Consider the following 22,472-nt stretch of genomic DNA (forward strand, 5'->3'; position numbering starts at 1 on the left):
GTTGATGGCAGTGATGATCATTTTATTTGGTGTCACCAGACTAGCTAAATTACGTAAGCCAAACGCGAGGTAAATTGCCACCAGGCTAACCTTAAACTGAATGCCACCAGGCTAATTTAAAACTAACAACGCCAGCGAATCCTGGCAAAGGGTATGATCTAACGCCATTAACCAACGGCCAAAGAACTGCCATCAACCAAGCACTTAGCCTTTATCTATGTTTACTGTTGCGGACACTCATATTTGATCTACTCTAAGTTTATCTAATCTAAACTAGATGGATTAACAAAGAAACAATAAACTATAACATGAACGTGGGTTTTTTAGTTGGGCGCCAATGTAACAAATAGTACACTGGAACCTTATAAATGCACAACGCCCCACTTTGTGATGTCTGTATATTGTGCTTTTGTAAGGTTCTATGTGTATCGTGAAGTGATAATACTTTGTAATACCTAATTAATTTCTTTTATTTTTGTAACAATACACATATTTGTTTTTTTTTCTTTTCAGATGCACTGTACGATGAATAAAATGCTTCAATCACTCTCATAGTATACTATATAGCTGTACCTAAGGAATCAGAAGTGAAATTACTTTGAAGTGAACTTGCTCAATTATTTATAATAAAACTTAATTTTCCTTCAGCGCGACTTATCAGATAGTGCAAAAAAAAAATCTCCATAAAGACAAGTAAAGTGAACGAATACACGATCAGATTTGGATTGAGGATATACGAAGAAAATAATTAACGATAGTAGTAATAAACGAAGTTACAAAGAAAATCATTACTTCATTATTTCATTCAATATTAAAAATTAAACAGGTTTTATTTTATATCACAATAAATAAATAGAATCGTTGTTAAAACATACTGATGTTAAATTCGTATCATGGTAAAAAAATTTCAAAAAATATTTCAATACTTCTTAAGTGCAAGCAATTAATATGGGAATAATTTGAGAGTATCTGAAATTCCCTACAAATATTTACAATGTTCTTGTTAAGGTACGTCGAGTTCAACTTTGCTTTGATAAGTAATATGTCCAGAGATGTAAGACACCAAAATATGATGATATCGATGAAACTTGTTGCAGAAAAATTGATCTCTGAAACATGATTTTTCTGCATTTTCATCAAAAGAACCCAGCTAAGTATTAGAAAAAAATATCGAAATACCTAAATCTATTAAGATGTAAAGTGAACACAGAAAACAAACATCCAAGTCCAGTACCAAAACTATGTAAGGAATTAAATGTTCATTAGAAATGGCAACACAAGTGGCAACATCGCACTTCGCACTATGGGCAATTTCCAAGGCAATTTCCATACCAGCAGGCGGACAAAAATATTTTTATTATTTGTTTTCGTTTTCTGGGGTCTATACTATCGGAATGTTTTGTTGATGTTCTTTTTCAACATTTCTAGATTAACATTTCAAAAGGGTGTATATACTTGTTGATTTAAAATAAATTAGAAATAAAACGATGCGAACTTTAGTTTGAAATCAATTAATTATGGTTTGTTCTCAGTTTGTACATATGCCACTGAGAAAATATATGAAAATTTTTGCTATATTAGCTTATGTTAGAACTTAATCACTTTAGCTTTCTAGCATACACCCATTATGATTCAAAACTATTGGGATGTGTTCAATTCATCGCAAATTAAAACAGTCTGTTAAAACATTTTTATTCGTGCTATTTTAATGTTTAACCTCTCTTATGGATGTGTTACATTTCAGTTCTGTATAAAAACCTAGTGTTTTAATCTCTTTTTTTATAGTTTTTTTTTAGTAACCTTTTCAGTGATATTTTGTAAACAATGGGTTTTCTCTCGAAAAAAGTTTCAACAGTTGATTTAGGATAAACCGAATTTTCCGGCATTAAGTACACCCGATTCTTTTTTTGCACGGGTTGTTATTTTGCTATAACTCAGTCAATTTTAACCCGATCCTCATGAAATGTTGTACACGGAAAGTTCTAACCGTACCTACATGTGTACAAAATTTCATGAGAATTAGTTAAAAATTGACTGAGTTATGGCAAAAACCAGACCCGTTCAAAAAGGAATCTGGTGTAAACTTTTTCGTTCAACTTTGACATTTCATATCTCAGAAACGCAAACTGTAAGAGACTTGAAGCTTTGGGCTTTTTTTAATTGTAATGTTTACTTTTGGCAAAAAAAAATCTTTCAAAAAAAAAATTGGCAAGGATCTTGTTTTATTTTCGTCCGCCTGATATTTTATCGTGGTGGCGCTGCTATCGCAAAGTTTGTTGTCGGTGGTAAATATTAAATGGATCTAAATATGCGTACTCACCGCTGACTGTAGCAATTTACCGCATAGGTAACGCTAGTGTTGCCAACGCTGAAAAAAATGAATCCATACACAGCTTTCGAAAAAAAAAAATCTATAGGCTCGGATGTTTGTTCTCTGTGCTGTAAAGGTTTAGTATCGGTAACTAATGCACGGTAACAGAATTCGCTCATTTTCGAGCTAAAGTGAGTAAATTACACTTCCAGTGCTAGTACTGGCCCAAGTGCTAAAATCTCATCAGCTTAGACCATATAATATTCTAGATAGTCAAATTATACGACTTAAGCTGCACACAGAAAAAAAGTTACTCTAAAATGAGCAAGATTCACACAAACTTAATATAAACTAGAATAGCTAAAAAAGGAGTGAATCGTAATTCCAGCGCTAGCGTTGGGCAGTGCTAAAATCCAATCAGTTTAAGACGTATATTGTCTATACGGTTGGAATCAAGACAGACATTCAATCAAGAATTGCCATTTTCTTGGCCCACAAGTGTCGCAATATTTTCGCGACCAGTGCGCAGTGTTGCCAATGACAAGGAGATAGATGCGCACCTGAGACGAGACTTGCGAAGACGGTCTTCTTTTTCTCCAGTTTGTTATTTTTTTCTTCTTCCTATCTGTGTTGACATTATGTTTTGGGCTGGTGGTTCAAACACGTACGTGACCGCATCACCTCGCATGCAGTGTGACTGAATCCCATTTACGCACAAAATCATGTTGAGGTGAAATTTTGCATCGCCAACCATCGCCAAGCTAAGTAATCATTGGAGTATTTTGTGTTCAATTTATTTTTGACACTACAGGAGAAGAAAATGCTGCTCGGAGTGAATTTTGGCTTCAGAATTTACCGTCAAGGCGCCATTCACCGTGGGGGCTCCATTCACCGTGTGCCTTCGAATATTTTTTCATTATTTCTATATTATGATTCAATGATATGATAGCCCATATAAGGGCCCATATAGCCGAGGCGGTAAACGCACGGGTATTCAGCATGACCATGCTGAGGGTGACGGGTTCGATTCCCGGTCGGTCCAGGATCTTTTCGTAAAGGAAATTTCCTTGACTTCCTTGGGCATAGAGTATCTTCGTGCCTGCCACACGATATACACATGCAAAATGGTCATTGGCAGAGGAAGCTCTCAGTTAATAACTGTGGAAGTGCTCATAGAACACTAAGCTGAGAAGCAGGCTTTGTCCCAGGAGGACGTTACGCCAAGAAGAGGAGGAGGAGGATTCAATGATATGACAATTTCCCTTCAATTTCACCAATACAACACTAATGTATTGTTACCATGTCAAAACGCTCATTAAAAACATTTAAAAGTATCATTTTGACATTAAAGTGTGTTTACATGAAGCGGGTTTCTGCTCGTTCTTTGCATTCATGGTGAAAAAACGAAAACTGCGCTAAGGTGATTTAAGCGATGAACTAAATGTAGTAACGTTTTTATTCCACCAAGAAGCAATTAAATTCACATAGCAGGTATGTATTTTGCATTACCGAAGTAAGTTTAACAAGAAAGTACGATTACTCGTACTTTTTAATTGAAACCAAACAGGCACGGTAAATGGGTACCCTAAAAATCAATGGTCTCCATTCACCGTGCCCCATATTGTCCCATATATCTAGAAAAAACCGAAAATTTGAAAATTCGTTTTTTCAATAAAATCTTGCAAGTTATTACTTGAAATGAATTTAAACGAAGAAAATTCCCTTGGCTGGGCTGTTTTGATCATTTTTAAACAAAGTAGAATAAAATTTTTCATACACGGTGAATGGGTCCCTACTACCACGGTGAATGGTGACCTACCACGGAATTAGGCGACCCTACTACCCTTTACTAATTGCACTATATCACCAAATTTTGTGAAAAATTTTCTACTTCTGTGAATTTTACTTTAATTTTAACCTATAATGAAGGCAATTAAAAGCGGCACCAATAATGTTTATAGGACTGGTGTCAAATGACAGCCCTTATTTGCCCCGAATCCTCTTAAATCCACGGTGAATGGTGCCTTGACGGTATCTCGAATAGCAATACTTTCCTCATTTTAGGTAACGTAATCAAACGGGCTACAACTGACAGCTCAGTTGAGCTACACTTGACCTTTTTTTCCTCTTCGCGAGTCTCATCTCAGATGCGCACTACTTCCAAACTGATTCAGAAAACGTCGCGAGTCGGGTCGCGTCGCAACTCAGTTTACGACGTCCGGTTTGGTGGTCCGACAATAATATTTTTGGCATCGCAAACAATAGAGGTAATAAACTATAGAGGAAGAATGTCGCTGGCGTCGCTGCCGAAACATCTCTTGCTGGCGGAGATAGGTCGGGCTATAAGTGTCAAAGCGAAAAAGTATGCAGTTTGACAGATAGATACCCGACATGTTTGCGAGCGAGAACAAAGGGAACAGCAGCGACATTCGTCCTCTATAGTTTATTAACTCTATTTCGCAAACAATATTATATTATCAAGTTTAAACTGATGAGATTTTCGCACTTAGCCCAGCGCTAGCGCTGGAAGTGCAATTGACTCATTTTTTGCGTTGTCCCACTTTAGCTCGAAAATGAGTGAATCAAAGTGAGTAACAGAATCCACTCATGTTTGAGCGCAAGTGGGACAACACAAAAAAATGAGTAAATTGCATTTCCAGTACCAGCGCTGGCCCAAGTGCAAAAATTTCATTAGTATGCCGTATAATATTCTTGACAATGTCAAGAATAATGTACCGCCTCAACTGATTGGATTTTAACACTTAGCCCAGCGTTTGAAATACAATTCATTATTTATTTTTTTTTTTTTTTTTTGAGCTGTTCTAGTTTAGCTCAGATATGTGTGAAGCTCTCTCATTTAAGAGTAGGTTTTTTTAAGCGTGGGGAGACATTATTTATGGTAAAAATAAAGGTCGTACTTTGTACTCATGGTGCTTATTTTTCCGTTTTAAGTATATGTGTTTTGAATAGAAAGAAGTATCTTCACTATTGTAACGAGCTGATGCAATGATTGGGACAGACAAAATTTTCACTTTTCAAAAAATTTGATGACCATTTCAAAAAATTCAAAAAATGTCACATTGTTACTGTAAGTTGGCCTATCAGTTGTTAATCAATGGTCGAAATTTGGGAAAGATCGGGATGAGTTCTACATGAAATTAGAAAGATTCTAGAAAAAGGCGTAATTATCCGATAGCCACACGATCAGAAAATTCATTCATTTTTGAGATGAAAAAAAAAACACAAAACATGAGTTAATTGCATTTCTAGCGCGAAAATCCAAATGCGAAAATCTCATCTGTTTAAGCGATAGTGATAATGTAAAGAATATTTTATGGCTTAAACTGATTGGATTTTCATACTTAGGCCAGCGCTAGCGCTGGAAATGCAATTTACTATTTATTGTAAGCTCTTCCATTTCAACTCAGATTTGTGTGAATCTCGCTCATTTTCTAACTTTATTTTAGCGTGCAACTTTATCGCCAGATTCAATGAACCGAGTGCAATGAAATTTTTAACATTCACGACTTATATCATGAGCTGCGTTTTTGATTAAGTGTTTTGTAATATATATCTCAGCCGTCTGTCAACCGATTTGGGATCTCTTAGCACCAAATGAAAGCTAAAATGGCCTAGTAGAACCCTTCTTCTTCTTCTTCTTCTTCTTCTTCTTCTTCTTTATGGCTCTACGTTCCCACTGGGACTTGGCCTGCCTCGCTTCAACTTAGTGTTCTTGGAGCACTTCCACAGTTATTCATTGAAGGGCATTCTTTGCCTGCCATTGCATGAATTTGTATATTGTGAGGCAAGTACAATGATACACTATGCCCAGGGAGTCGAGAAAAGTTTCCCAAGTGGAACGGTAATCGAACCCGCCATCTCCGGATTGGCAATCCATAGCCTTAACCACTAGGCAAACTGGAGACCCAGTAGAACCCTATAAGATTTCATTATGAGTGGACATTTGGTCTGTCAATCGATTTGGGATCTCTTAGCACCTAATGTCCTAGTAGAACCCTCTAAAACTTGACAACGATTGGACATTTGGTTATCGAGATATCTTTCGAGGAGTACTTGAGAGTAATACAACTAAACTTTTTGAGATTTTTGACAAAGTGCGTCATAATATATTTCAGCCGTCCGTCAACCTGACATGAATGAAAGCTACAACATCGTTGTAGAACACTTTGAAATTTGATTTCAATTGGACAATTAGTTAGCAGGATTTAGAGAGGATTTTGACTAGTTGTATCATTTTAAATATCACAGCTGTCTGTCAACCGATTTGGGATATCTTAACACCAAATGAAAGCTACAATGTCCTACCCTACTAACAAAAGTAGCTGTATAACAGCTTATAGTATAAACACCTTTGGAAGAAAGCTCTATTAAACGCTTATACAGCAAAAATTTTAGTTGGGTAGTAAAACCCTATTTAATTTCATTACAATTGGACATTTGGTCTCTGAGATATCTTTCGAAAAGTACTTGGGAGTGATACTACTTAGTTTTTGAAAGATTTTTGATCAAATGCTGCGTAGCGAACCACTTGGGCAGCGGCCGGTATTTTGGGCACTCTGCGCTGTAACTCAGTCAATTCTAAACCAATTGACTTGAAATTTTGTACACGGCTAGATACTATACATATCTCATCGCGTTTCAAAAATTGTGTCAATTGGTTTAGAATTGGCTGAGCTATAGCAGAAAAGTGCCCAAAATAGAACCCCTGCCGAGATGGTTCCACTTCCCTATAATAATAAATATCTTAGCTGTCTGTCAACTGATTTAGAATCTCTTTATACTAAATAAAAGCAACAACATCCTAGTAGAAGCCTATCAAATTTTATTACGATTGAACATTTGGTTACCGAGATATCTATGGAAGTACTGGGAGCAATACAGCTTCATTATTTGAGAGATTTTTGACAAATAATAAATTGATAATAAATTGCTCAGCCGTAGGTCAACCGATTTGAGTTCTTCTACCACCAAATGAAAGCTACAACATTCTAGTAGAACGCTCTTGAATCTTATTTGGATTAACATGTGGTTACTGAGATGTCTTCCGAAAAGTACCTTCAATAAATTCCTTTTTTGTTAATATATTTGCTTGCTATCTAACATGAGCTTTAATAATCATGCAAATAGCTCTAGGTCGAATTGAAGATCACTTACACATCATATATGTAAATACTTAGGAATAAATAGGAATTCTATGAAAACTAACAATATGTTCAATAAGAGCAAATAATTTATATGTTGTGGGAAAAATGCAAGAACTGGACAAAAATATTTTTAATAAACTTTGCAGATTTAGATCGCAATAGTCAAATAACTTACTAAGGCAAAAGCTGATTAACATAGTAGATGTATCATTTTTGACGTTTTTATACCTTAACCACCAAGAACTTCGGAGATAATTTATTCAACTGATTTTTTTATCCGTTTGTTAATCGATTCAAGATCTTTTGCCAGTTAACAAATGATATAATATTGCACAATATGTTAGCTATTTTTTGAGCATTCCATACAAGATTCTAGAAGAATCATACAAAATAATTATGTTAAACACGAATAACGCAACCATAATTTCAATAAGTGTAAGAAGGGTTCTTCAATTTGTTACCAGATATTTTGTCACCTCCTTTCGAAACATATTTAAATTCAAGTCAATTTGATGGAATACAACTGAACTATAATTACCTTCTTCAATATTAAATGTTGAAGTTTTGGCTAAATTGATGATTTCTTAGAAAAATAATCTTATCGCTATAAATTTCTAAACGCTCAAATTTCATTAAATTCGTTTAATGTTTCCGAAGGAAAACCGAAGGAATCCGAAGGAGATATAACTGTTCAAAATTGGCTATTGGATATTATGAACTATAAACTTTTATATATTTATTATAGTTAAATTGTAAACTAGAAACTAATTATAAAATAAACTGTAAAAAAGCCAGATCTCTCCCAAATTTAGACCATTGATAGATTCTAGTTGACCAACTTTTAGTAAAATTGAAGATTTTTAGTACACTTTTCGGAAAAGTTACAGCGAGTTGACCATGTTTTGAAAAGTGGAAATTTTGCCTGTCCCGTTCGTTTTGTCTATCCCCTGTAGATGCACATAAAGAAAAATACAACTTCATTCGTGTTTTCGGTTTTTGGTGGAATCATTATTACAATGTATTGAGAACATATCACCAAACAATTGTAAATTATGAAAACAGCGCTACCTGTATAATATAATACTATGCAAAATAGATATAAGTTGCAAAATAAAGCTGGCTAACTGACTAACTAAATAAGCCACGTGAGATGGTGTTTTGATTTAAAATTTAAAGGAAAGAAAATTTAAAAAAATACGAATACGTACTTAGTATCATATGGGCGTATCTACAATGATCGAGTTCTCTTCATCGTTTTTTTTTGTTTGGTTAATAACTTGGTCGGCAAATCATGTTCTGTTTTTTTTTTGTGTTGCTTTAAATGCTAGCTTTGGCTGCCCTTCGCCAAAATGCACCTACAGGTCATCCGATTAATGGTCGTATTTCCCGGAATAATCCAAAGAAAAATCGATCATTGTAGATACGCCCGCATGTTTCTATAAGCGGTGGTTTGCAGGAGAACGGTGAGTAGCGGAGAAGCTCTCAGTGTCGCAGTGGTTTTACGAACGCTTTACTAAAAAAGCTTGCCTGTTTGATCGATTACGATAAGGATTAAGACAAAAGAGGCACAAAACAAGCAACAAGGAAGACGCGGCGATTATTCTTTATCCCAACTGGTAACAGATAATGACATGATCTCGAAATTTTTTGTTGCAGACAAAACGGAAGCTGAATTTGTTGCCTACTTTTCAACTCGTAAATAATCAATTATTACTAATTCAAAATCAAAACTTTTTGATGATATATCTTCAGCAGCATTGCAGTGTTTACCGACTCGAAATTACCGCTCGAAAATTATAATGCAAGGCTTAAAAACCTCTAAACTTGTGGTGCACGATCTTTGTCCTATTCTGTTCAAGTTGGGACAAACCTATGTCGCATTGGGTAGAATGTCGCAACAAAATCAGATTGCGACATTGTCGTTATTGTTGCGCGATGGTTGAATTTTGATTCACTGCTTGTCACACTTTCCTGAACCCCCCTCCTCCTATGAGCGTGACGTACTTAATGGATCCCCCCCGTATGTTTGTACTTGTTAATGATTTTTTATTCGTGAACAATATGTGGGTTTGATGGTGTGATTCTGGGCACTTTCAAAGTTTTTTGGTTAGCATTAGCTTTAGCATTAGCATTAGCATTAAGCAAATCGCACAAATTCGTAGGTGGTACAGCCCTAATCTCTGACTCTTAGACAAGATTGACGCAATCCTCCAACGGTCGAGTGCTGTCCTGGCCACGTCCTTGCGACAGCTGAGGGATGGGAAAGGAAGATTAGTTGAACACCTATGAAAGTACATAGAGACCTCTACATTCTTTCAGGCCTAGGCGTTACGGGAATTTGGGTGTTAGTAGAAGGGTAAAGTTCAAAGGAAACGTTTGGTCAACGTTCAGGTACACAAACTATTTTTGGTTGATGCCTGGTTCCTTTCCCAATTTGGGTTGGGTGTTCGATTTCAAATCTGAAATAGAAAAGGAAAATTATAGAATTACCTGAATCCTCCTATATGGAATGGTAGATTTACCTTAATCCTCCTGAAATAAAACGTTTCTAAGCAGTAAACAAAAAAAAAAACAGAATGCAAAAATAGAGCAAATTATATCAAATATTGATCCTGTTATGATCGAATATTTCTTTCTGGAAATAGCCAGATCAAAATTTATGTTTGAAATGTATTCTTGTTGACGGTGACACTTATAAATCGAAGCATCCGCGGAACCACATGCGTAACTCTTCAATCAACCATTCCTCACCCTACCCTCCATCTCTCAATGCTATGCTGCATCCCAATCGAAATGGCAAATGCCTCCAGTATACGGGGTCAAATATTTGACAAAAACTGACCAAAGACAAAACATCTGTTTGACACTAATGAACTTTTGAGCGAGTCAAGCCAGATGTTTGAGCATTGGTTGACAAAGATTACACACGGCACACATTTGAGCATTGGTTGACAAAGATTACACACGGCACACATTTGACCCGAAACCTGCCGGTTTCCTTTAAATGAATTCTCTCTGCACAGTTTCACACGATGGACCCCTCCATTGACGAACAGCACTCACCTGACCCGAGAACTCCGACACCAGATCGGAACCGCCTCCATTCATTATTGGAAGATTCTGATTGAAAACGGCCCCGCTCCGGTGTCAGAGCCCCGGGTCGGGTGAATGCTGGTTGTGCAACTTTAAACCGTTACCGAGAAATCACCCACTGCGGCTCGGATGACATCGCACGTCCTACCGCATGAACGTCTCCACTACGACTGACTCGCCGCTCCTGATCGGACAGCAATGATCGGGCCCGAGCTGAGTATATAATATAGAGTGGCACACGCTGGTGTCATCTCACCCACACACTGGTGAATGCTGTTCGTCGATGTACAAGTCAGGACAAGTTCATACCGTCTGCACGTAAAGAAAGCAAAAATGGGACGCCAGAACGCACTCCAATCCAAAGTAGCTCCCCCGAACTGCTGTTACCAATTCCATCAACCCACGCACCAACCGCAAATAAGAAAGAAAACAGCACATCGTTAACACAAAATATTTAAGCCTTTAAATGGAATTCGCTCACCCGGGAAATGTATCAATGGAATCGTCTGCCTTCTCAATGTCGGTCATCCAATTCGACTACTTGGCTCATTATTGAAAGCCATGACTGAAAAGTCAGTAAATCGATAAATTGATCATCTGTCAAAAGTTTACCGAGTAAGTCAGTATTTTTTGTAAGAAGATTTTACTGACTTTCAGTGCACACCTCTGTACACACTCAGATTCAATTTCGTTGTTCGGTAATTACCCGCATAATCACTAACAGTAAATGCAATGTTTCTTATACTGTAGATGACTATTAATTATTGACATTTAACTATCTCACAGACTACCCGAGGTAACAGTAAGATAACCATTTCATGTACAGATTTGCCAGTTTGACAAATGGTAAGCAGCCAAATTACAGTATGTGGAGGTGGCGGTTAAGATAGGTTACCATAAAAAATAGCTCGTTTTCTCGAACAAATTTTTAGCAATACAGTAAAGGATATAGTCAATACTGTAATTATCGGGTAAGTCGGTCGGGAGCAGTACTGAGACTCCCCGACTCAATAGCCTCAGGGTCAGCACGCTCACGTCCCGTAACTCGCGGGCAAGGAACTCCCGCACTTAGAAATAGATAATCACAACAGCACTTCACGAACAACTACACTTTATTCAGGTTTTACACTGTATATTTCTAACACTTCCTTCTCCCTTTATCTCCCACTCCTTTAAAGCTAACCTGACCTTATCGTTGGGAACCCTCTCCTGCAGCACTCCACCACTCCTGGTCTCCTCTGCGTCCTGGATGCTGTACGCGATGGCGGCGCGCAGGCCTTCGTACAGCTGGCGTACGCGATGGCGTACGCCAGCTGTACGAAGTATTTTTTTTTTTGTTTTCCAAGGTCACTAGTAAACCTAGCTAGATTGCTGTACAAAAAATTTTGCGAATTTAACGATTCGTTGCATCTCATTGCTAACGACATATGAAGAACCAAGTTCTCGTAAGTATTCTTCAAAGTCCAGCAGAAATTCTTAAGCCGGATATCGATAAATGTTCCTGTCAAACACCGGAGCACAAACGCGGTAACACTCAAAGTTAATATTATTTGCACGGTGAACATTTGTTGTTCACTATATGAGAACATGGCTTTTAAAATAGATTGTTTCCAATCCCGGTTGAGCTGTAACACGACGATAAACGGAAGGAATAAACTCGATAATTTACCAATTTTATTTAACAGAAAACATATAACAATCAACCGCTTCGCGAGTTATCGTACACTAAATTAGCATATGAAGAATCTGCCCCCTTGTCGTTGTTTCTGACCCACCGTCGTCGCTTATCCCAACGATCAGGAACCGATGGGTTGAGCCACGATGGCTGAGCAGACCTAAATCTGTTCACCGTAGATGGACGCAGTGAACTATCCAATTGAATGTCGTTACAACATCAACAATGAAATCGATTCCGAGGCTCCAGATCATTTCGGCCAAGAAAGTGTACGGGCAAATATCACAGAAACGGAAAACAGTTTCGTCGATATGGCTGGTATGTGTACGCAGAACCGTACTAAACGATTATGTTGGGAAAGCTGCAGTTCACGGCGACTATGACGAAAAGAACAATGAAAAAAGGCGCCATCCGGGAAGGATGCCGATCAGGTTGGCCGAATATTAGGTTTTTAAATTAAGGTAGGGTAAGAAATCAAACTTTGAACTAGTCAAATTGTAATCTTAATTTGAACCATTTCATAATTCATTAAAATGACGTACTTTTCAGACAAATATTCTCCCAAAAAAGATGTTAAACAGCTTTCCGTAATATAACCTGATAACATGGACTTCAAAAGCATTGAAAAAAGCGTTTTTGCCATGGAAAACAGGCAATTGAAAAATCACTGTGATTTCACCCATTTCCCCCAAGAGAAAGCACATTTTCGGTGCACTCGTACAGCTCATGCATTATATCACACGCAATATGTGAACACGTCAAATGAAAGCCTATTTATCGTAGAATCGACCAACCGAATAATATTCCGCATTATTTGTCATAAAATTATCGAATTTAAGTGATTCTTACTTGGAGAATGTTATCTTAAGTTGAACCATTTGTAATCTAAATTTGAACTAGTAAACGGGGGTGAGTTTCTAGTGTTGGCCTGTAGATTGCGCTAGTAGTTGCTTTGTTTACTCTTGGAGGATGAAAAAATAAAAATTTAGTTTCCAAATTTCTAAAGAATTTCGAACATTCTGAGTTGAGATTCCACTGCCTAATGAAAACTAGGTATGAGAATTAGCAGATTCATGTGATTTTTCATTGTTTAGCATGAACTTTGGCAAGGCTGTTTTGTGAGTTGCTCGAGCTGCTGCCGCCAGTAGTTCAAATTAAGATTAAAATTGGTTCAAATTATGATTACGATGGTTCAAATTAAGATTAAAATCATTGTTGATGAAAAATCAAATATTTCAATGAAATTCGGTGCAAATACAAACTTTTTACCATCTAACAGAAAGCTTATACCCGTGGCTTTCATGTACATACGATTTTGCCGTAGTAAATTATTTCCATATGGGAGAAAAAATCACTTAAAATTTGCACTGCTTCAGAAAGCCGCAATTTAGTTCAAATTTTGATTACTTACCCTACTCGATGTTACTCGAAATCCCTATTGCCAATGAATTGTAGAATTGTATTGAATTGAAATAAAGGGCAGTTTGTGTTGAGCACCATCACAGATCAGAAGCTGTGATATGGTCGGCATAATTGAAGATATGTTTCCGCGATCTATAATCCGAAATGATGACTGATTGGGGTGGTTCACCAGGGATCCCAACATACATTGTATCTACGATGCTTCGTTCTTGAGTTATGATTTTTCAAAGTAGGTGGTGTCTGTGGAAAATGTTGGTTTTTCACTGGAGTTTTCCGGAAAAATAGACGACCCTGATTTTTTTCAATTTTGTTTTTATTCATATATTCTCGCGCTTAGTATCATACAGGCGTATCTACAATGATCGATTTCTCTTTATCGATTGTCTCTTTGAATAATTACTTGGACGGCAAATAATTTTTGGTTGTTTTTGTTGATGTAGATGCTAGCCCTAGTCGTCCTTTATCCAAATACACCGAGAGATCATCCGAATATTGAACGTATATCCCGTAATAATCCGAAGAGAAAATCGATGAAGAGAAATCGATCATTGTAGATACGCCCGTATGATACTAAGCGCGAGATATATATATATATATCTATATATATATATATATATATATATATATATATATATATATATATATATATATATATATATATATATATATATATATATATATATATATATATATATATATATATATATATATATATATATATATATATATATATATATATAAGCTTTGAGTTCGGCTTTAGGATCGGGTTTTTTTAAAAAACAAAACAGAACTGAACTCGTCGATTAATGGATAAAGACTAACTGTCGTTTATTATTTTAAGCTTACAGAGGCCTCGCTAGGAAGAGGAATGGTTCCCTGGCTAATTTATCATATGCGTAATTGGATCGCGTCGTCCGGTGGCGCGATGCTGACATGCTGGTTTCAGTAAGGTTGAAGACAGGTGTGGATTCCGTGGAAACTGCTGATCTTGCTCATCGTCCGTTGTGTGGCTCGTTCAAAGTTGCTAGCGATGTTGCTAACTGTTGTTGTTGTTGAATGTCTCCTAGTTGGCTAAGTATGGCTTCTTCGGAGTTGGGGCAAACTGATGCGATAACTTCTCCCTCCCTAAGTGAGGAACGTCCCGGTCCTTTTCCACCGTATCTGATTATGATTAGCATGATGATAATCACTGCTGTAATTCCGGTAAAAGAAAATCCTCCAAACAGGCTCCAAAACTTAAAGTTGAGATTGTTTTGTTCTAGGTATACATGCTCGAGGTGTCGTCGGTTTTGTATTGTGTCGTGATGAATTTTTCCTAAATCGATGTCTTCCTGTAGCTTCCAGTTTGGTTTGAGATTATAGAATGCGTTATACATGATATTGGGCTCGCCGATATATTCCTCGTTTCTAAATGTTTCGTTGTTGAGTTGTATTGTGCAGTTTTCAAAATTGATGATCACATTTCCTTCTAGGCTTCGGTTATCTGGTCCGCAGGTTGATTTTAATGTTTGATTCCTTATATTGGATATCAAAATGGTGTTGTCAGAAATTAGTTTGATTATTGTTTGGTTATTGAATACAACGTTGCATTTAGGCTTCACTCCGGTTATTAACGGTTTGATACATTCGTCCCCGAGATCCGTCAAGAATGAAGATTTTTGAACGAAGTCTTCCGGTTTTTGTGTGACAAAAATACGGTTACCACTTTTGACTATGAACTCTGGGAATTGGATGATTGATTGATTACTATTGATGATTGGGTATATTCTGATGATTTCCGCGGTGTTCTCCTCTAACAGTGGTACATGCATAAAATATAATAATGTTCCATGACTCGTTGCGAATTTTGGCGTAGCATATTGTAGTGCTTCATCCGGTAAGTGAATGTTAATTCCTTGGTCTTGAAGAAGTTCTCTTATCGTTTTAATTTCTCGAATAGATAGGATTTTGTTTGAAGTAATAGACATTTTTGAGAGCAGAATTGCGTCTTGAATGTCCTCGAGCAGCTGATTGAGAATATCTACGTTTACGATGGATGTAATTGTTTCGATGTCGTCCATTAGCAAGTCGTTTAGGTTGGCCTGATTGGTTACTTCCTGTATAGCGTGAGTAAGTTGCTGAATCCGAGTGTTGAGATTTTGATTAACTATGATCTGTTGGTTGTTTTGGTCAATCAAGTCGTTCATCGTAGTATTGATGGCTTGGAGATCAGATGCGTCGGGGGTTCCCGCGATCCATTTCCACACAGTTCCAACGGTGTTCCACCTCCTTGATCGGTGGTGTGGTTGAGGTTTCAGTTGATATATGTTGCTGTATAATTTCTTCGCTTTGTACTTTAAAATATTTGTTAGTGGATTAGTAGTTTCGGCATTATTATGGTAAGATGATTTAATCAGGATCTCCGCTGTTTCTTCTATAGAAGACAGATTTATCGGGTGGATTATTTTAATTGTTCCAGTTTGAATTTTACAGTGTCTTTCCTTTACAAGCAATAAAGGTGCAGGTTTCTAATGGTTAGTTTTTGTGCTTGTGTAAGGGTGATCGTCAATATCAGTAAGGGGATTATTCCGGTCTGTAAATTAACAAATATAGCAGGGTGTTAGTAGGTTAGATAGAGGTTTGAGACTATATGGTTAATTATGTAAGGGATTCCTCTTCCGTTTCAATTTGGTTTTATGCAATTTAATATCTCTGTGATCCACGTAAGTTTTCCTTCTATTATGTTTAATTACAACTTTTTTATACCTGGCTTTTCTTTTATTTTTGATACCTTGAATTTTATTGTAGACTCGTTCGTTTCTAATGAAATTTGGATCATCTTCTCTGTGTTTGTTTCTGTTTTCTAATGTTTGTTGTTGGTTTTTTTGTAGTTTTTCTATAATTTCGTCGAAGATTCTATTGCGGTTTTCTAGTATGGTTTCCAAGTTTAAGGGTCTCTCTTCTCCTTCTTTTATGCCATAGAAAATTTCAATTGGTTTTAATTTAGTAACGCTATGAATCGTAGAGTTGTACAAAGTAGTCGCGATGCGATATATTTCTTTATTAGAGAGATCGTCATATTTATTTTTAATGCAAATGAATATTTCGTTAAGGGTAGAGTGGAATCGTTCTACCGTTCCATTGACCTCACTGTGGTTCGATGGGGTGTAGTACAACTGCACTCTTAACCTTTGGAGAAGTCCTCGGACTTCAATTGACTTGAACGCAGCTTCGTTGTCCCATACTATCATGGAAGGAGTTCCATATGTTGAAATTAATTTAACGAGGCCGCGTTTTACGTCTGGTATAGACCTGGATTTTATGGGTATTAACATTGCAAATTTTGAAAGTTTATCTACTGCCGAAAGGAATATGTTAGGGCTTGATGTAAAGATATCAATATGGACTATGTCGAGAGGTTTTCTTGGTAAAGGGGTTTCGGCAAATTTGAGTTTGTAAGGTTTTCTTTCGTACTTACTCTCAAGGCACGTCTCACAGAGGTTGATAAAGCGTTGTACCTTGTCCTTGATTTTAGGGAAGTAAAACTTCTTCTTAATGACTTCGTAGTTCTCCACTGCTCCTCTATGGGCACGCTGGTGTGTGTCCTCAATGATGTCATTTTGTTCTTCTTCTTTGGTGACGTCCTGTAAAATTAACTGTGTTAATTTTATTTTGAAACTTTTAGCGCGTGAGAAGTGATTCTTGTAGGTCACTTGCATGATGTTCAACCATTCCTCCGGGCAAAGAATACAATTTACTCTTGTAGGGTGCATGTATTCGCGGAAGATTTTTACTGCCATAGGGACTCCGAAGAAAGCACGCGTCATTGTCCGCCTGAAGATTCCTGGAAATATCTCTTCGTATTTTTCCTCATTCTTTTCTCCCTTTTCAATAAGAATTTGGTTTTTGAAAAAGTTCAGCGGTGTTTCGACCATGCGGATTAAGTCTTCATTATCTGATTCAGCTGAATGTACCGTCTCTGAATCCGATGATGATGATGATGATGATTCACTTTCATTCATGTTAATTTCGTGTGAAATCCTAGACAATCCGTCGGCTACCACATTCTGTTTGCCCGGTTTGTACTGGATTTCATAGTCAAACTCCTCTAAACGCAATTTCATTTTGATCAACCTATCATTTGGCGACTTGAGATTTAGAGCGTAAGTGAGCGGCTTATGATCAGTAAAAAGAGTGAACTTTCGGCCAAACAAGTATGGTCGAAAATATTTACACGCCCAATCAATAGCAAGGAGCTCCTTTTCGATAGCCGAATAGTTCTCCTCAGTTTTTGTGAGCGTGCGCGAGGCGAATGCAATCGGCTTATCATGGCCAATGGGGCCCTGAGATAAAACCGCACCTAACGCGTAGTTAGAAGCATCCGTTGTTAAAATGAATCGCTTGGAGATGTCTGGATATTGTAGCACATGGCTACTAGTTAGAATACTTTTCAACCGATTGAACGCGGAAACAAATTCATGCGTATGTTCAATCTTTTCTCCTTTTCGTAACGGCTGAGTCAAGGGTTTGGCTATCTGTGCAAAGTCTTTGATGAACTTGCGGTAATAACCAACTACTCCCAGGAATCCTCTAAGCTCAGTTTCGTTGTTGGGCAATGGCCAACCTTTAATAGCACTTATTTTTTCTGGATTAGGTTTCACTCCCTCGGGAGTAACAATGTGTCCAAGAAAGGCTACCTCTTTCTGAAGAAATTCGCATTTATCAATTTGAATTTTGAAATTGTATTTGCGAAGTGTCTCCATAACCTTTTTGAGGTTAACCAAGTGTTCCTGTAAACTAGTGGAATAGATGATGATATCATCCATATACACTAAGCAACGTACCCCGATATGTTCTCGGAGAACGTTGTCCATCACCCGCTGGAACGTGGCAGGTGCGTTTTTCAGTCCAAAAGGCATTCGGACAAACTCGTAGTGTCCGCCTTCGACACTAAACGCAGTTTTAGGAATGTCTTTTACATGGACCTCTATTTGATGGAACCCTGAAGCAAGGTCCAGGGTTGAAAAGTATTGACACCTCCCCAACTTATCGAGTATGTCCGTGATATTGGGGATAGGGTATCGATCATCGGTGGTTTTTTGGTTGAGTTTCCGGTAATCGATTACAAGTCGCCACTTCCTTGTACCCGAAGCGTCGGCCTTCTTGGGTACGACCCATATTGGCGAGGACCAGGGACTGTTCGATGGACGAATTATTCCTTGGTCCAACATTTGTACGATTTGTTTTTGGACCTCTTCTCTATGACAGAAGGGGTAGCGATAGTTTTTCGAATAGACGGGTAATTCGTCCTTCGTGTGAATGGTATGTCTTACAGCATTGGTGAATGTTAATTTTTCATCATTTGTGTAGAATACCTCTGGAACCTGTTTTAAAACTATGAAGAGTTTTTCTTCTTCTTCTTTGTTTAGATGGTCCGTTCGAATGTTTTTCGTAAGGTCTAATTTAACCTTTATTTTATCTTTAGAAGATTGGCTAGGAGCAATCTCTTCAAAATTCAGGAGTTCTGTAAATATCGCCTCATTGTCGATGCTCATTACTGCTGGTTTATTACTCTGGTTGATCAACGGGAAGGTGGCTATACCATTATGAGCATTGTATACTCCTGAGGGTATAATGACTTCTGGACCAATCATAATGTCATGTTCAATTAGGAAATCACCATCCTTTATTCGAACGGGAAATTCTTTCACTAAGGTCTCGCCTTCGTGGAAGTTGAGTTGTTCCTTAGTTGGGAACTTTTTTTTTTAATGTTATCGTTGTATTGTTTATTGCAAGGGTATTCGATGCTGTGTCAATTACCGCACCGATAGTTCGAAGAGATTCAAATCCGATCAATCCGTCAAAAAAATCATGGAATCGGAACAAGAAGAATTTTAATTTAGGTAGGTCTTTTATAAAGTTGACAAATGGATTCACATATGTGTACTGATTAATACGATGCGTACCGCTCAAGTTCCTAATATTTTGCTGGGGTCCAGTCGCAATACTACTAGCAGGTATTAGCTCAGGGGTAATGTAATTTTTATTTGCCCCCGTATCAACTAGAAATCTCAGAGGTCTGCCGTCTCTTCTGGGTATTTCTAGATACGGAAGGAAATTATTTTTCATTCCGGGTTCTGTTGATCCGGATCTGTACAAAAATTTAGCTCATCACATTGTTCCGTCTGTGGATAAATTTCTTGCTGTTGTGGGTTGTTGATGTAAGGATCCTCGGCATAGGGGAGTTCGGTAGGAATTTCTTCCGAACTTTCGTGCGAATTTACTTGTGTAGGTGCTGTCCTTTGGTAAGGAACTACTTGCTTATAACTGTTCTGACCAAAAGGGTATCTATTTTGACCCGATGGATCGGGTTTAATCGCTTGAGGTGGCGGAGACGCATTGTTTGAAGACGCATTACCTTGGAATCTGTTAAATGATGGGTTTTGCGATGGAAATGGTGGGAATCTATTGCCGTAGGGTGTGTGCTGAACTGAAGGAAAGGGTTTGTATGGTGGTCTAGAATTTTGCCAGCTATTTTGTGGTTTATTTAAGGCTGGTTTTTGAAAAGTGACTGGTTGTTTAGGGAACTTATCCTTTTTTCGTTGAGACGCGTTGTACTGCTCTATTGCGCTTTGATGCGCTTCATTCAATGAGGCCGGACGAGACACTCTAGTGAGTGTCGAGTAGGGTTCGTTCAACCCATCAATATACGCGTTGGTTACCATGTATTCATAGCTTGTTGCTAGTGGTTTAGCACACGCCGCCGTGTCGTTGTCGAGAGAAATCTTGGCTATTATATCCGCCAAAAGTTCTCTGCATTCATTATAGAAATCGGTAATGCTTCTCGGGCCTTGTTGAAGGTATGATATTTTGGTGACAAGTGTACCGAGATCTCTCTTGTCCCCAAAATAAAGGGTGAGTCGTTAATTATTGTGCCCCCCTACCTTCAAGTGATTCGCAAATTGTCTACAGTTAACGAAATGAAACCAAATTTTTACTGTAGTTTCGTATATGTATGTATTTCAACTTTTTGGTATAGGTTCAAATTTAGGATGCGTTTTAGTGAAATTCACGACATTTTCAATTAACGCCCTCCATGTGGACATGTTCAGGCTCCACTTGCAACAAATAATTAAAGGTCTCTGGTTTGTTTATGCGCATCGTGCCTGGTTTTCACCCAGCTTCAAGCTTATGTTTCACTGACAACCGTTCCTGAAACCTATTGACGAACATTAAGATGATCCGATAATGTATAATCATCAATTGTTCCAAGGCGCTATACCATGATTTTAGATTTTAGCATGTGATTGTACAACATCTTTTTTAGAACTGTGAACTAAATTTACTCTACATCGAGCGGAATCTCACTGATAACTGCTCAATTCATTTTATGTAAACAATAGACTCTAAGGAGAAATTGTACAAAATTTGGTTGATTTTGGTGAAGTAGGAAAAAAGTTACGTTAGTTTGAAAATGGCACAATAATTATCGACTCACCCTTTATTCTCTCAAAGTGCTTTGTATATCAGCCCACACAACCGGAGTATGGTTTGACACCAAAGCTTCGTTAGCTTTATCAACGATTTTGTCTCGTATAATGCTAGTCCATAGGGGCATAGCACGATCGATGTCTTGCTGTGACGGGCAAGTTGCTTCCGCAAATTTAATTTTATCTTCGACTGATTTCAGCCAGGTTGCTAGTAATTTGGGGTCGCCGGCATACGGTACGACCATTTTAATTGCATCAGGAATCCTAGATGCATCGAAGTTTGTAGGTGACACTACTGAAGGGACAGGTCGGACCGCCGAAGCCTGCCTAATTTCCTCCAAATTTTGTATTTGGAGCCGTTGAGCCTCCATTTGGTTGGTGAGTTCATCAACCAACCTTTGTAAAGCCTCCATATTCCTAGTTATCATACACTTTATTCACTTCTTATAACTAACACTTTATTCACTTCTTATAACTAACACCGAATAGATAAAAAAAAAGATCACTTACCTCGAGTCGACTGGTATGCAGCCAGCGACGCCAAGAGCGGGTAAGATGATTTGGTCGGGCCTACCGAGCGTTCTGGTTCCTTGGGGCGCTCTTCCTACGTTGGTTCTGCCGGTGATGATCGCTTGTTGCAGCTTCTAGATGAACACAATGTTTCCTATCTGCTTTCACACTACGATTTCACTATGAAACACAACGGGTGGCTATCCCCCAAGTCGAGACTGCGCCAGCTTTGAGTTCGGCTTTAGGATCGGGTTTTTTTAAAAAACAAAACAGAACTGAACTCGTCGATTAATGGATAAAGACTAACTGTCGTTTATTATTTTAAGCTTACAGAGGCCTCGCTAGGAAGAGGAATGGTTCCCTGGCTAATTTATCATATGCGTAATTGGATCGCGTCGTCCGGTGGCGCGATGCTGACATGCTGGTTTCAGTAAGGTTGAAGACAGGTGTGGATTCCGTGGAAACTGCTGATCTTGCTCATCGTCCGTTGTGTGGCTCGTTCAAAGTTGCTAGCGATGTTGCTAACTGTTGTTGTTGTTTAATGTCTCCTAGTTGGCTAAGTATGGCTTCTTCGGAGTTGGGGCAAACTGATGCGATAACTTATATATATATATATATATATATATATATATATATATATATATATATATATATATATATATATATATATATATATATATATATATATATATATATATATATATATATATATATATATATATATATATATATATATATATATATATATATATACGAACAATACTGTGACAAAAAATCATTGAATGCTGAGAACCTTGGTACCAATTTGAACGATAATAAAAATAAAT

At 37.6% G+C, this 22,472-nt stretch overlaps 2 protein-coding genes across 6 annotated transcripts in view; one reads left to right on the forward strand and one right to left on the reverse strand.

The window, feature by feature from the left end:
- LOC109406245 (tachykinins) overlaps window positions 1-8,625 on the forward strand; it is an 81,493-nt gene extending 72,868 nt beyond the window's left edge. For all 5 annotated transcript variants that reach the window (XR_009999016.1, XM_062858826.1, XM_062858824.1 and 2 more), the window contains one exon: window positions 514-8,625. Coding sequence is in view for 4 of the 5 variants with exons in the window: in XM_062858825.1 (XP_062714809.1) it covers window positions 514-555 (42 nt within the window). In the remaining variant the exon portion in view is untranslated. The remainder of the gene's footprint in view (window positions 1-513) is intronic.
- The window catches only part of LOC134291290 (uncharacterized), a 28,843-nt gene extending 18,273 nt beyond the window's left edge, over window positions 1-10,570 (reverse strand). Inside the window, exon 1 of the mRNA XM_062858827.1 lies at window positions 10,561-10,570. The gene's annotated coding sequence lies outside the window, so the exon portion shown is untranslated. The remainder of the gene's footprint in view (window positions 1-10,560) is intronic.
- Between the last annotated feature and the right edge of the window lie 11,902 nt (window positions 10,571-22,472).

The sequence above is a fragment of the Aedes albopictus genome, chromosome 3, assembly GCF_035046485.1.
Source record: "Aedes albopictus strain Foshan chromosome 3, AalbF5, whole genome shotgun sequence".
NCBI lineage: Eukaryota > Metazoa > Arthropoda > Insecta > Diptera > Culicidae > Aedes > Aedes albopictus.